Raw genomic sequence first — 13692 nt, forward strand, 5'->3', positions numbered from 1 at the left:
AGATCAGGAAACCTCATATTTTTCTCTTCCTGTTCCTTAATCAGATATTGATGAGTGCTCACTTCCTAACATCTGTGTCTATGGTACTTGTCATAACCTCCCTGGACTCTTCCGATGCGAGTGTGAAGTGGGCTACGAGTTGGACAGAAGTGGTGGCAACTGCACAGGTAAAACTCTGCACAGCATGCCTCTTAATCTGCTGTCAGTGCCATAGTCAGCTCCTTGGGAAATTCTTTTAAGAAGCTGTACAAATCAAACTGGTTGTAGGGAAATACAGACTTCTCTACTGTATAACACAGGATTCACCGTATCTTTTTTATGCTCCTCTTTACTGTTCTTTGTCCACCTCTGATATCCCCTTAAGAAGGGGAAAAACAGAACAGAGAATCCCTCTGGCAGAGATGTATTGTGCTTTGTGCAGTACTGGATGTTAAGCTATGGCCTTGTCTGGTATTTTTCCCTTAAGTTCTTTTTTAGTACTTTATGTGAATCTTGTTCATAGATTGATTTTTTTCAGGAAAAATGCTTTTTTTCTTTCTCCTATGAAATGATGAATTCATCTCAGACTACTGTTCTTCTAAGATGCCTGTTTATTTTTTAGAGCTTTCTGGAGACCATTGTCTCATAACTAATGGATTTGTGATGGTCAGCATACGGTACCTGATATATCACCAGTGCCCTTGAGTGTCCTGGAGTATTTGCCTAGGACATGCTGTGTTTTTCTTGCAGATGTTAATGAATGTGCAGACCCCACAACGTGCATTAGTGGCACGTGTATCAACACTGCTGGCAGCTACACCTGTGAGTGCCCTCCGGATTTCGAGCTGAACCCCACGCGCGTTGGATGCGTTGGTAAGGGACCACTCCCTGTGCTGTTCACAAGGGAACTTCCAGAGAGGGGCTCCAAGCTGGCTGCTTAAGAATAAAGTCCTGGGTCATGGGAAAGGGCTTGATCAGGCTCTTCAATTCCCATCTCACTGCCCCTGGCTTAGAAGCTGGAGTAGGGCAGCAGGAGCATGTCCAGAATTGATGCAGCATGCCAGCAGTGCCCCACTGCCAGAAGCAACCCCTTGGGGCTTGTAAGAGCTGTCCACAATTTACAGCAAGCAGGAGACAATTTTAAAATTCAACAAACTTTAGTCCACATCCAGCTGGCCCCAAGATGGCAGGCAAATGAAGCTGTGGCATGAAGCCACCCATGCTCTTGGAGCTCTTGAGCACTTGGCTGGGTGCAGCTTCATGACCAATGGAAATGCTCTTGTATTAGGCTCCAACTGCTTAGTAATCCTAATATTTCCTTGGTTTTGTTTGTTTAAGTGGGTGTAGGATGCTTCTCAAATTATAATGTGTTTGAAATTCCTAACATTTAGTAGATGCTTTCCTGCTTGTAAACCTTGAGTAGAGGAGAGAGTAGTGGATATCTGGAACTGGAAAGATGTACTAATGTCAGGGAAAATGTGAGTGAAAATGAGAAAAAGCCTCGCTGACATGCCCTTGGACTCAATAAGTAAATTTCCTACTTTGTGAAAAGTCCAAAAAAGCCAAGATATGGAGCAGCAGCAACCTACCTAAGTGGAAATGCTGGGGCCCCCTGGGCAGCACAACTCACTTGCTTTTGTGTCCTGCAAGAAATGGCAGCCATCTGTGGGTGTCCCTCACCCTGGGAGGATGTGCTGTGTTTTGCTCTCTCCTAAGATGTGTTTGTCATTGTGTGCATTGTGAATAGATACACGGTCTGGCAACTGTTACCTGGACATCAAAACTCGGGGGGATAACGGCGGCACCTTCTGCAGCAATGAGATTGGAGTGGGCGTTTCCAAGGCCTCCTGCTGCTGCTCCCTGGGCAAAGCCTGGGGAGTTCCCTGTGAGCACTGCCCGCTGGTGAACACAAGTAAGTCTGCACTGCCTGGCTTGAGCACAGCCATGTGTTTGGTGGGTTTTTTCCTCATTTAGCCAGGAATAGCTAAAATAGCTCAAATACTGGTGTGCATTTATTGTGGGCATGCAAGGGGCTGGCTTCTGCTGGTCTTCACCAAAAACTTTACCATTCTTTCAGAAAGATTATTTAGTCAGAATGTTATTGTTTCTTCTGAGAAAGTTTGCTCTTACACTGAAGACTACTGAACTGTTTATGAAATGGAATAACAGATAATGTTACAGAGTAAAATCTAGTGTCTCTAGCTGGTTACTTTGTAAATTTACATTTAAATTATCTGTAATTATCTGATCTATTTTCAAAAAGAATTGTGCTGAAACTGTTTCTACTATCATATGCTCATAAATCTGTTTTGTTTCCAGCTGAATATAAGGTTCTTTGCCCTGGAGGAGAAGGATTCAGACCAAACCCTATCACAGTTATATTAGAAGGTAATATTTGCAATTATTTATGTTTACATGTCTGAAATTGTAAAACTCTGTAGTGAGGGTCTTTTTTTTTTTCCATTGCAAACATTAATAAAATGTTTATGTGTTTGTTTGGACAGATATTGATGAATGTCAAGAACTGCCTGGACTTTGCCAAGGAGGAAAATGTATTAATACATTTGGGAGCTTCCAGTGTCAGTGTCCATCAGGATACTACTTGAATGAAGAGACTCGAGTGTGTGATGGTATGGAGCTTTCACTTAACTAGACTTCTGCTTTATTCTTTGAAAATAAAGACAGATCAATATGCAGAGAATGAATCTTTCCTTGAAAAGGAGCACAACCAGACTAAGCACTGGAAAGCTATAGGGTGGTAAAATTGAACAAGTTGAAATATTGCATTAAGAGTGTGAAAATTCCTTCTTGACCATTGAAATAGATGAAAGGGGTTTTTTTTTATTATCATATTTTGATCAAAACCTGAAAGTCCAAGCATTTTTTTCTGTAAGACATAATTTGGTAACTGGCTATAAAAAGTAGCTGTTTGGTAATGGGCAATGAATAAGCAGTCAGATAAAAGAAATTTTCCCCATGAATCTGGTGGACTGGTGTGTCCATGTATTTTTCCACTGCTTTTTCACCCCTGCTTATCAAGTCATCAACTGAAAATATTGGTTTTACTGCAAAACATGTTCCTTTCCACAGCACAGTCACAAGTATGTGTCACATCATGTGCCACTCTCAAGGTGTGCTGGATATAAAATCTTAAGCAACCCATCAAGTTCCAAAGTTTCCTGTTGTCCATTCTGTCTTTGGTCTTCCAGATTGTTAATAATGGTAATGTAGTGCCCATGAGGTGCAAACCACTGCAGAAATACAAAACATTCAGGTCCTAAATTAAGACTGAACCAAAGTGCTTCATCCACATTATGCTTATGTAGCCCGACAGATGCTGAGTGGTCTGTCAAAGATACCCTAAAGTTTTAAGGCTGGGAAAATATTTTTGAACTTTTGGGAACTGAGGTGTTTTGGAGATGGTTTGATTTTGGTTAACTTTTTTTAAACAAAACTTAGTCTCTTGATGAAGTAAATGTGACATCTTGTGTTGAAAACATGGCTCGCTTTCCCCACTCAGGCAATGCTCAGTAGGGACTCCACAGGGAGCCACCTGGTTCTTTTCTAGATCTTAGAGTCCAGAATGGAGGAGGTCCTCAAACACTATTTTTGTGCAACAGATGCAAAAGTCAAATTGCTGTTTCTGAGCTTTCACACATATCAGAGTTCCCATCTTTGCATCACAGCTGGGCTTTCCATGGCCACCTGTGCTGCCACTTCCTTTTCTGTGTGGCTTCGCTCCACCATGACCTTCCTCAGAGCCCCTTCAGCTCTTCTCCACCAGCACCTTCCTACCTCAGGCATTACTGAGACATTTTTGTTCTCAGAAGCACAACAAGAGAGTTTCTGTGGCCACTCACTCACTGCCTGTTTGTTCTCTTCTAGATGTGAATGAGTGTGAGACACCTGGCATCTGTGGGCCTGGCACGTGTTACAATACTGTTGGAAACTACACCTGCATCTGCCCTCCTGATTACATGCAAGTCAATGGAGGAAACAACTGCATGGGTGTGTGCTGGGGTTTCTCTAAAGCTTTAGCTTAGTGCTTTGGGCCAGGGAGATCATCTCCCCTGAGAGTTGCCTACTGCATTGGCCTGAGGTTTTCTTAATTTTCACAGATATGAGAAGAAGTCTGTGTTATAGAAATTACTATGCTGACAATCAAACCTGTGATGGAGAGCTGCTCTTCAATATGACCAAGAAAATGTGCTGCTGTTCCTACAACATTGGGCGTGCCTGGAATAAGCCTTGTGAGCAGTGTCCTATCCCAAGCACAGGTACATTTTTGCATTGCAAGGCCTTGGTAATGTCATAATCACTCCTAGTGAGTGTAACACCATTAGGGATGCTATGTCTTTTTTTGCTCTCATGTGTCTAAAATGAAGGGATTAGTTGCCTCTTTGTCCTGGAGATGACCAGCCCTAGTCATGATGCAGGCATACGTGGAGTGGTTTGTGTCTGTGCTGCTGGGTTGTGCCTGCCTTGTGCCAGTTTCCCTGTCTCAGAGACTTCATGCTTTATATTGATTAATCCATCTCCTTGCTTTGTTGATCCAGTGTTGAGGCACTGACCAAGACTTTATTGGTGTTGCTCCAGCAAATACAGGATCTGCTGTGCTCTGCCTTGATTGCGGTTTGCCATGAAGGGCCTTTGTGCAGGCTGGGGGCTGGCAGAGATACCTTGGTGTGCTCTGGGAGTGATCTGTGTTGAGCAGCCAAATGTAAAATGTAGGAGTGTCTCTGCTAATTGCATGGGCACACAGGACTCTTCCACACTGGGTGAGACTTCAGGACATCCACTCTGGTTTGAGGTGGTTTGCTTCAAGAGCAACTTCCTAGACACTTGATTCTTCCCACTTACAGTTCAGGTTTTTACAAGTCAGATCTGAAATTGTGTGCAAACATTGTAGTGCACAGGGATAGGCATAAACAGAGCAAAATCAGCATGTGATCCCAACTGAATGAGAACCCAAGGGAACTGGCATGGTGAGTTTGGGAAAGGGGCTGCCTACCTCTGCATGCTCTGCACGTTCTGAAAGAGTAGAAGAACTTTCTTGGCCAGAGCAAATGATGACTTTTTGACTGTTGATTAATTCCAAATGCTTCAATCACTGCTTTGCTTTCCTGTTGCAGATGAATTCTCCACACTCTGTGGAAGTCAAAGGCCTGGCTTCTTCATTGACATTTATACAGGATTACCAGTTGGTGAGCTGTAATTTATGTTTTGAACTAAATTCCATGCTACCTCTGCCCAGGGAAGAGGGAGGGGAGGTTTGTTTTCCCAGTTTTGTTTGTTTTTTTCATGTGAGGAATAACAATTAAACAGTGTGATGGAGTTCAACCCTCTGTTTAAGTCAAACTTGAGTGCAAACTGGCTACTCCTTGCTGGCAGCAGTGACAGTTGCTGCTTGTAATCAAGGCAACACAGAGCTCCAAAGAAACTGTAATCAGGGCTACATGAGCAGGGCACAGATACTGGGAATGAGAGGTCTGGGAGTAAGGCCAACCAGCATTTGGTCTGAGAGGAACTGGGAGTCTTTCCTTCAAACTGAAGCAAGATTTAGTCTGACATTTCACATCAGTCCCCCTGGGTATTGGTTTGACACAAAAATCCTTTTTTCTGCTCAGCTGGAATATTTCTCACATATGTTATTGTGTGTTACATTTGAATCGTGAGTAACAAATTGCAAAACAAAAAGAGAGAGAGAGGAGGAATTTTAGGACAAGGAATTGAGTAAATCCCTAATGGGACTCCCTTTTGTTTTCATTTACACTAAAATGCAAATGAAAAGCAGATAATGTACCCTGTAACAAACAGAGATGGCATATAGGCAGTAATCAGATGCTTTAGCACGAAGCTGTTCTGTCGTGCAGTGTTTAGCTAGTTCAATGAAAAGGTTTCTAGTAAAGTGGGGAATGTAATTTTTAAAGAGGTTACAGAAATTCACAATATTTATTTACAAGGTCATTGCTTGGAAGCAAAGTTTCTCTTTGTAGCTATTAGCATTAGTCCAGATTGTTGCAGAGTCTGCTCAGCTAATTGGGCCCAGCACCAGCAGGGAGCCCTTGGATGTTGCTCGCATGCACAGGTAGAAGCTGCAGCTGCAGAGCTTGGCGTGTGTGCAGGGCTGTTGCAGGCTGCCACAGCACAGGGCTGTGCAGTGCAGGAGCCAATGGAAACAGCAGGGCTGTCCCACAGAGCCCCCAGCACTGCCAGTGCCTGCAGGCTGTGCTGAGACTGGTGCACGCACAGCTTCTCACAGCTGTGCAAATCACAGCTCTCCCTTTGCTTTGGGATCCAGGCTGTAACCTCAGCCTGCTGCTTTGGGATCCAGGCTGTAACCTCAGCTGCTGCTTTGGGATCCAGGCTGTAGCCTCAGCCTGCTGCTTTGCACAGGGGTCACTCATGTCCCATACACCTGCAGGCACAGGATCAAGGGAGAGCCCTCTGCAGGGGCACTGCTCTGTGTACCCTCTAATGTTTGCTTACAGTCCAATGATATTACTCTCTATTTGGATTAAAGTTTTATATAGTTACTCCAGGTGTTTGTTTCAGAAACAGAAATTGTTCTGGTTTTATTCGCCCTGTATATGAGAGGACTCAAAATTACAGAATCTAATGTAGAAAATTAGGGGTTGGATCCAGCAGAAAAACAAAGCAAACAAACAAAACCCACCAAAACCCCAAACAAACAAAACCACATTATCTGATGGAAACTCCTGTCAGCTGACAATTTCCCACCATATTCTATGACTGTGTACCTCAGTGCATATGTCAATGTTTACTGAAGGCAGAGGAGTCTCTGAACTCTCTCATGTCAGAATATTAAGATGTTTAAGGACCCAATAGGTAAGCCATATAATTGTAATAGCAGCTGGGTTTTTTCCTGCCAAAATCAGTTACTTAACTGGGGTGTATGTAAAGCATTGGCAAACCCTGGCTGCCTGGCTTAATCAATCTAATTAATAGCATGTTGGCAGCACTTCAGATGTTACCTGTCATTGGCACTTTCAAACTCTTACATAAGACCCTGAAAGGCTTTTCAGATTAACTAGGGTAAAATAGTGCAAAACTAATTCTGATGGGTGTTTTCATTCAATCATGCTCTCCTGTGTTAAACCAAAGACAGTTCCATTGTCTCTCTTTGGCTCTTCCCAACAACTCCACTGTGGCACTTGGGAAGGTGATGAGGTTCATCAGGGCTGTGGGTGGGAGACATGAGGAAGGACATGTCTTCCTCTGTATTCCTCTGTAGCAGAATATACCTTCAGTACAGAGAAGAGTCAGAACCTGAGAAAACAGGAAATACCTAAATTTCCACAGTGTGGAGTGACTCGCTCAACTGTTCAGTTGGGAACATTCTGATGCTTGCATTATGTTTGATAATTATCTTAAAGGCAAATGCATAAGGACATACTCTGTAGCAGAAGATTCCATGAAGTTCTCAGTACAAGCATTAAAAAAAATTATTCTTGCAGATATTGATGAATGCAGAGAGATTCCTGGAGTGTGTGAAAATGGGATCTGTATAAACATGGTTGGCAGCTTCCGGTGCGAGTGTCCTGTGGGCTTCTTCTACAATGACAAGCTCCTGATCTGTGAAGGTAGAGTGCTCCTCTCATTCAGAGGAATGGTGTTTCACCAGTGGCAGCTCAGACACTGCCTAATCAGAGCCTGGAAGGCATTCTTAATGAGGGGAAAATACTGCTATCAGTGTAATAAGTCTGTGCTAATTCAGACATTTTGAATTCTTTTGCATAGAAAATACCATATTTTCTGTCAGACATCTAAGGCCTTGAAGGCACATGAGTCAGCAGTACTGGGAAGTAATGTCTTTTTTTTCACATTTGACAGTAAAGCCAAGAAAAAAATAGTAGTATTGAGTCAGATCATGAGCACAATTTTTTTTTAATTCCAAAATAATTTTTTCTAATGGAACAAATATTTTTGTAAAAAATAGAAACAGATGGTTGTTTATTTCTAGTTTAAACATTCCCTAACATTGTATTAGTCAGTTTAATGAAGAAACTGAAGGTAGCATATGAGTTGCTGTCATTCTCTGCTGTGTGTTATGACTGCTGGCAACAATGGGAGCTGCAGGCAAGGCATTGAGAGCTTTGAGTAAAAGCTTCTTCTTTGTGCTGCTTCTAAGTGAAAACCAATTACATTTCTAGGGAGATAAAGTTCTCCTTTTGCAGCACCTGAAGTAAAGAAAATTGATCAAGTTTTTTTTGCCTAAAGCTTTCTGATGGTGTTTACATTGAAAGCTACTAATTAATACCTGCATGCTAAAAAAAATGCTTTTGACATCTTTCCACTTACTATAAAACTCAACTTCCTCTTTGTCTGGGCAGATATTGACGAGTGCCAGAACGGCCCAGTTTGCCAGCAGAACGCAGAGTGTGTGAACACAGCCGGGAGCTACCGCTGCGACTGCAAGCCGGGCTACAGGTTCACATCCACAGGGCGCTGCACTGGTGAGTGCTGCCAGCACCAGGGGCTTCTAAAGGCCTTGGAAAACGTCTCTCCTCTCCACAAAGTTGGTATTTCAGGAGATGAGCTGAGCTTCAAGAGCTCTTTTAAAATCTTTTAGGGCATCCCGTAATCATTGAGGTAATTCCAGGCTCATCCCATGGATGTATTAGTGGGAGTTAAAAACCTAAGTAGGCGTTTGTCTTTCATTTTCTTTAGCCCTTGTCACATCTAGGAATGGAAGACCATTTGATGCACTACCTTTCTGTATTTTCTGATTTTCATTATGATTTTCTATATGTGTTTTAGCAATTTATTTTCCACTTGTATTTTTACAAATAATTCCCTGCTTGCTGCTGGAGCCTCTGTGGATAAGGTAGACTTATCTTCTTGCCTGTATGCAATAACTGACTTGAAAAGCTTATTTTTGAATTTCCTAACTTTGATACAGATTTAAACAGGGCCCATAACTTTATTTTTAAATACTCTTTGAGTGGGACTGAGCTTTTCTAATCTATTTGCTTTTCCTTACAATATCTTAGTCCAGAGAGGCATTCAAGATATCTTACTTGAAAAATTGCTGAGATTTTAAAGAGTGCAGTGGGACAAGCTGCTGTAAATATTGTATGCTATATACATTTCTGAACAAAATAATAATTACAACGGAAGCTAGTTACATGATCCTTGGGATTTTGCTTCTCAGTACTTGAGTTTTAGGAAGTGCACTTTTCCTTGCAGTGCAGTTTTTCATTGTTTCATGTGACCCTTGTGGGAAAAGGGTGTAGTGGAAATCAGAACACTACTATGAGAACTAAAACTTTGCTTTGTTAAGCTATGCAGTGGCACATGTAAATATTCAATATGTTCCTAATGTAATTGTTGTTGTTAAGGGTTCATTGCAGGAGTACAGGAAGAGCAAGGGGAGGTTCTGATATGGGTTACAATTCCAAAGATGAATTGGCACAAATACTTATACTTCCCTGTATTTAGCTCTTATTTTATATGTGGTGAAAATAAAGTTACACAATTAGAGTAAAAATACAAGTGGTTGATAAAGTACGTGATCCAGCAAAGGAAGGAAATTCCCAACCACTCTGCTGGGAGCACCTTGGATCAGCCATGCTACTGCATGGAAAACTATCACACCCCTGTAGTTTATGTGCTATTGAGTCAAAGCCAGTATATCACAGCCACTAGCACTAGCAGTCCTGCATTTATCTTACCTTCAAGATAGCATTCTTCTGGTGCTCTCTATTGTGGTAAACTAAATAGTTTTTCTTATAAATTAGTTTTTCACATGACTATTCATTTACCCACAAAGCACCAGAGAGTCATAGATTTTTTTGTCTCTGCTCTCCTGAGCTGAAGATTAGGAGTTCTTAAGACAGCATTGGCTTTCCTTCTGCCTCCTTTAAGCTGTAATTAGCAGTGCTCTCATCAATAGCCTTGGGACAGCTTGGTCCTCAGTGCACACCCATCCAGAGTTACTCACAGCCCCATGGGATGTACAGAGGTCCTGGGGATGGGGCTCTCAGGGTCATCCATGACTGTCTAGGATTTACTTGGTAATATTTTTGTCATTAATAAATTAAAAATACTATTTTAAGTTAGGCCATGCACTGGATACTGTCTTGGTTGCTGCTAACACATCTTCCCAGCCTTGTGGTTTAGAAGCCTTAACTTTCACTGCTCCTCTTTGTTTTCAGATCGGAATGAATGTCAAGAAATCCCCAATATCTGCAGCCATGGGCAGTGTATTGACACTGTTGGAAGCTTCTACTGCATTTGTCACAATGGATTCAAAACCAATGATGACAGGACAATGTGTATAGGCAAGTATATCAAATTAAACTGAGCTTAGGCTCCCATTAAAATAGTTACTAAGCCTGTCCTCTCTGTAATAAGGAGTTGCATTACAATATCTGAGATTGTGAGCCATTTGCCACCAGACAGAGGTGCAAAACTGGCCATTAGAGATGATAAAAAGCTGATACAGAATGAAAACCATCTCATTAAAATAGAGTGAACCTTTACATATCCTGTCTAATGAACTACTGCTGTTTTCATTTTTGAAGAAAATATTAATCTTAGAATTTTCTGGAGCATCATATCTCATTTATTCCTTTAGGCAAGAAATTTAATAGATTAATATTGCAATGCAGCAGTTATATACAACTTACTTGTTAATAGAGTAAATGAAGGGTAGATTTCTTGCCAGGAAAAAACCTTTTTCAGAAACAGTCATCTTCATTAACAAGGAGATTTGTATTTAACCCATTCACAGCTGTCAGTTGTGTGTTGTATGAACAAATTGAGATTTCAGAATGCTTACAGTTAAAGTAGCTTACACTTACTTTGGGAAGGGTGATAGAGGAGCCATAATAAAGTAAATGATTGTTGGACCCTTCATTATTTTTGTATATGTTAATACCAAGGTGTGTAAATGTATGTAAAGTCTTCTTTTTGAGAGCTGTGAATCCTTTGCCCTTGTGTTCAGTGTGGTGGCAGTGGGTTATTTCTCTGCTGTTCCTTGTAGATATTAACGAGTGCGAGAGAGACGCCTGCGGCAACGGAACCTGCAGGAACACCATTGGCTCCTTCAACTGCCGCTGCAACCTGGGCTTCATCCTCTCACACAACAATGACTGCATAGGTGAGGAGTGCTGAGCACAGGCACGTGTTCCTGAGGCTTCCTCCTTCTAATAGAAGTGCCATAAGTACCATTAAGTAACCCTATGGTGTCAATCTCAAAAGGCCTCTGATTCTGCACCACTCCCTTTTCTAGAGCCACTTGAATGTTGGCCCAAGATACAGAAACATTTGTGTTCCACTCCTGCTGTGACAATTTTATAATAGAGTAATTTCTTCTCACTTGCTTTTGAAATGAGATTGTGTTACCAGTTACTTTGTTGATATGGTGGAAACAGAAACCTCGCTTAGTCAGTTTCCATTGTTGCTGATGTTTCTGACATCTTTCAATGTTATTTGTCCTAGACGTGGATGAGTGTGCAAGTGGAAATGGAATGCTCTGCAGAAATGGTCAGTGTGTGAACACCATTGGGTCGTTCCAGTGTCTCTGCAATGATGGCTATGAGGTGGCTCTGGATGGAAGGACTTGTGTTGGTGAGTGCTTTCTTTTAGGGTTGGAAAAAAGTGTGGCAAACCTTGAGCAGATATGCTTAGTGAAACAGCAGGATCAGAGAGAACTATCACACTGCCATCATTGTACCTGGCAGAAAGAAACAATGACAAGAGGACAAGAAGATGACTCCTCCCACTCCTGAAAAGTTCCACTTTCAATTTTTGATGGAATCAAAATTAAAGTGGCCATAGTCAGAGATTTATTGAGATAACAGCAATTACCTCCAATAAATTGTCTTTCTTTTCTTCTAGATATCAATGAGTGCGCACTGGAGCCTGGAAAATGCTCACCAGGCACATGCCAGAACTTGGATGGCTCATTCAGATGTATCTGTCCTCCTGGATACATCCTGCAGAATGATAAATGTGAAGGTGTGTACAGAACAATCCTTCTTCTGTCTATTTCTTAGCTGCTCACAATTGTTACCTATTCTCTTTGCATTTAAATGTGAGTAATGTTTAGTCCTTTCTGGCAGTGTACAGTTCTGAACTGTAGCCACTAGTAAGTCTCTCATTTCATAGAAAAGGTCTCTCCAACATTTGTTTGAACCAGAACTACTTGCTCTGAACCCTAGAAAAATATAATCTCAGGCTGTTTCCTTGGTGATACACTGCTAAAGTTTGCCTACTGCCTGAGGATTTGAAAACTAACTGTGGATTTTGCACTTGGATTACTGCTTCTCTTTCTTTCTTTTTTTGGGCTTTTTTGTTTGTCAAATATGATAGATATCAGTGATGATGTAAGATAGCCCTTTATGTAGTACAGCTGCCAGTGTAAATATTATTGTTTCTCATCTCTTTAATTACTTTTCTTACAGACATTGATGAGTGTGTGGAACAGCCAGAAATTTGCGCCCTGGGCACATGCAGCAACACTCCAGGCAGTTTCAAATGTCTGTGTCCAGAAGGCTTTGTATTGTCTTCCACAGGAAGGCGATGCCAAGGTAAGTTGATTCCTATTTTATGGCATTTCAAAATTTGTTTGCTGTTTCATAAAAGCCTTTTTAGCGAGCTGTTTGTAATACAGCAAGAAAGCTCTGGACTCAAACAGTGTTTTTCATAGGGAAAACATGATAATTCTGTAGCTGGGGCCAGGTTCTGTCTTGCCCTAACATCTGTTTTTCATTAAACAGAACACTGCAATAAAAGGGGTGAAGTTAATGTTAAATGCACCAGGTTAAGCAAAGAAATTATGTTGTCCTGAAATCCTTTGTTACACCCCTGGAAGAAATATTGGGGCTACCTGGACTCTTGGTAGACACCAACAAGACAGAGATGGAGCACGAACACAGGCAGGAGGCTCAAGGCAGCATTTCTGGTTTTAAGACTCTCCTTGGCACTCACCATATTCACCATAACACTTGTTATATGCTGATCCTCTCTGCAAACGTGGGTGGAAAAAAAGATTATTGGAAAAAATTTGCAAACAATGTTGTGTGGACAATAAGTACCCATCTGCTTAGGGAAATCTGAAGTGTCATTTGGCTTCCAGATTACTGCATACACAGTTCAGAGCCTAAACATGGACACTAATAGATGAGATGCTAAAAGCTGAATATCTAGTAATTAAAAGCCACAGGTTAGTTTATTTTGTGTATAAAGAATAAGCACAACAAATTAGGGAGTGAGTTACTTTAAACACTTTGGAAATTATTAAATAGATGCAGCATTAAATGTCTTATACACTGTGCACAGTGGGAACCACTGATGAGTAAGACCTTTATAAGGACCTCTGTAGTTTTGTTTGGCACAGAGCAGTGATGCTTGTTGACACCATAGCGAGTTCTTCCCTTCACAGTGGGCTAAATGAAATTGTGGTTTTGGTAAAAATGAATCCAACCTGCAGTAAACATTCATCCAAGTCTTCAAACCACCATGCAGTTTGGCACAGTTACTTCACTCAACATCAAGAAAGCATGTTTTAGCTGTGTTTATGTAGCTTGTATAAATGAAGTTTCTTTAAGTCTGAGGGGTTTTTTTTCTTCAGGTGAGAAGAAAAATATCACAAAACCCCACTGAGAAACAAAATCCTAAAAACGAATGTCACCCAATCTTCTGCTTTTTAACATAGGCCACTGTTCCACACAAAGTCAGGGGAAA

The 13692-nt window shown here is 41.4% G+C and overlaps 1 protein-coding gene across 5 annotated transcripts in view; it reads left to right on the plus strand.

The window, feature by feature from the left end:
• Positions 1-13692, plus strand: part of FBN1 (fibrillin 1) — a 140823-nt gene that overhangs the window by 109938 nt on the left and 17193 nt on the right. For all 5 annotated transcript variants that reach the window (XR_012582151.1, XR_012582152.1, XM_074549314.1 and 2 more), the window contains 15 exons: positions 45-167; positions 730-852; positions 1727-1891; positions 2299-2367; positions 2484-2609; positions 3865-3987; positions 4098-4256; positions 5112-5183; positions 7458-7583; positions 8334-8456; positions 10158-10283; positions 10988-11104; positions 11446-11574; positions 11845-11964; positions 12411-12536. Coding sequence is in view for 3 of the 5 variants with exons in the window: in XM_074549314.1 (XP_074405415.1) it covers positions 45-167; positions 730-852; positions 1727-1891; positions 2299-2367; positions 2484-2609; positions 3865-3987; positions 4098-4256; positions 5112-5183; positions 7458-7583; positions 8334-8456; positions 10158-10283; positions 10988-11104; positions 11446-11574; positions 11845-11964; positions 12411-12536 (1827 nt within the window). In the remaining 2 variants the exon portion in view is untranslated. The remainder of the gene's footprint in view (positions 1-44; positions 168-729; positions 853-1726; positions 1892-2298; positions 2368-2483; positions 2610-3864; positions 3988-4097; positions 4257-5111; positions 5184-7457; positions 7584-8333; positions 8457-10157; positions 10284-10987; positions 11105-11445; positions 11575-11844; positions 11965-12410; positions 12537-13692) is intronic.

Source organism: Zonotrichia albicollis, chromosome 11 (genome assembly GCF_047830755.1).
Source record: "Zonotrichia albicollis isolate bZonAlb1 chromosome 11, bZonAlb1.hap1, whole genome shotgun sequence".
NCBI classification, from domain to species: Eukaryota; Metazoa; Chordata; class Aves; order Passeriformes; family Passerellidae; genus Zonotrichia; species Zonotrichia albicollis.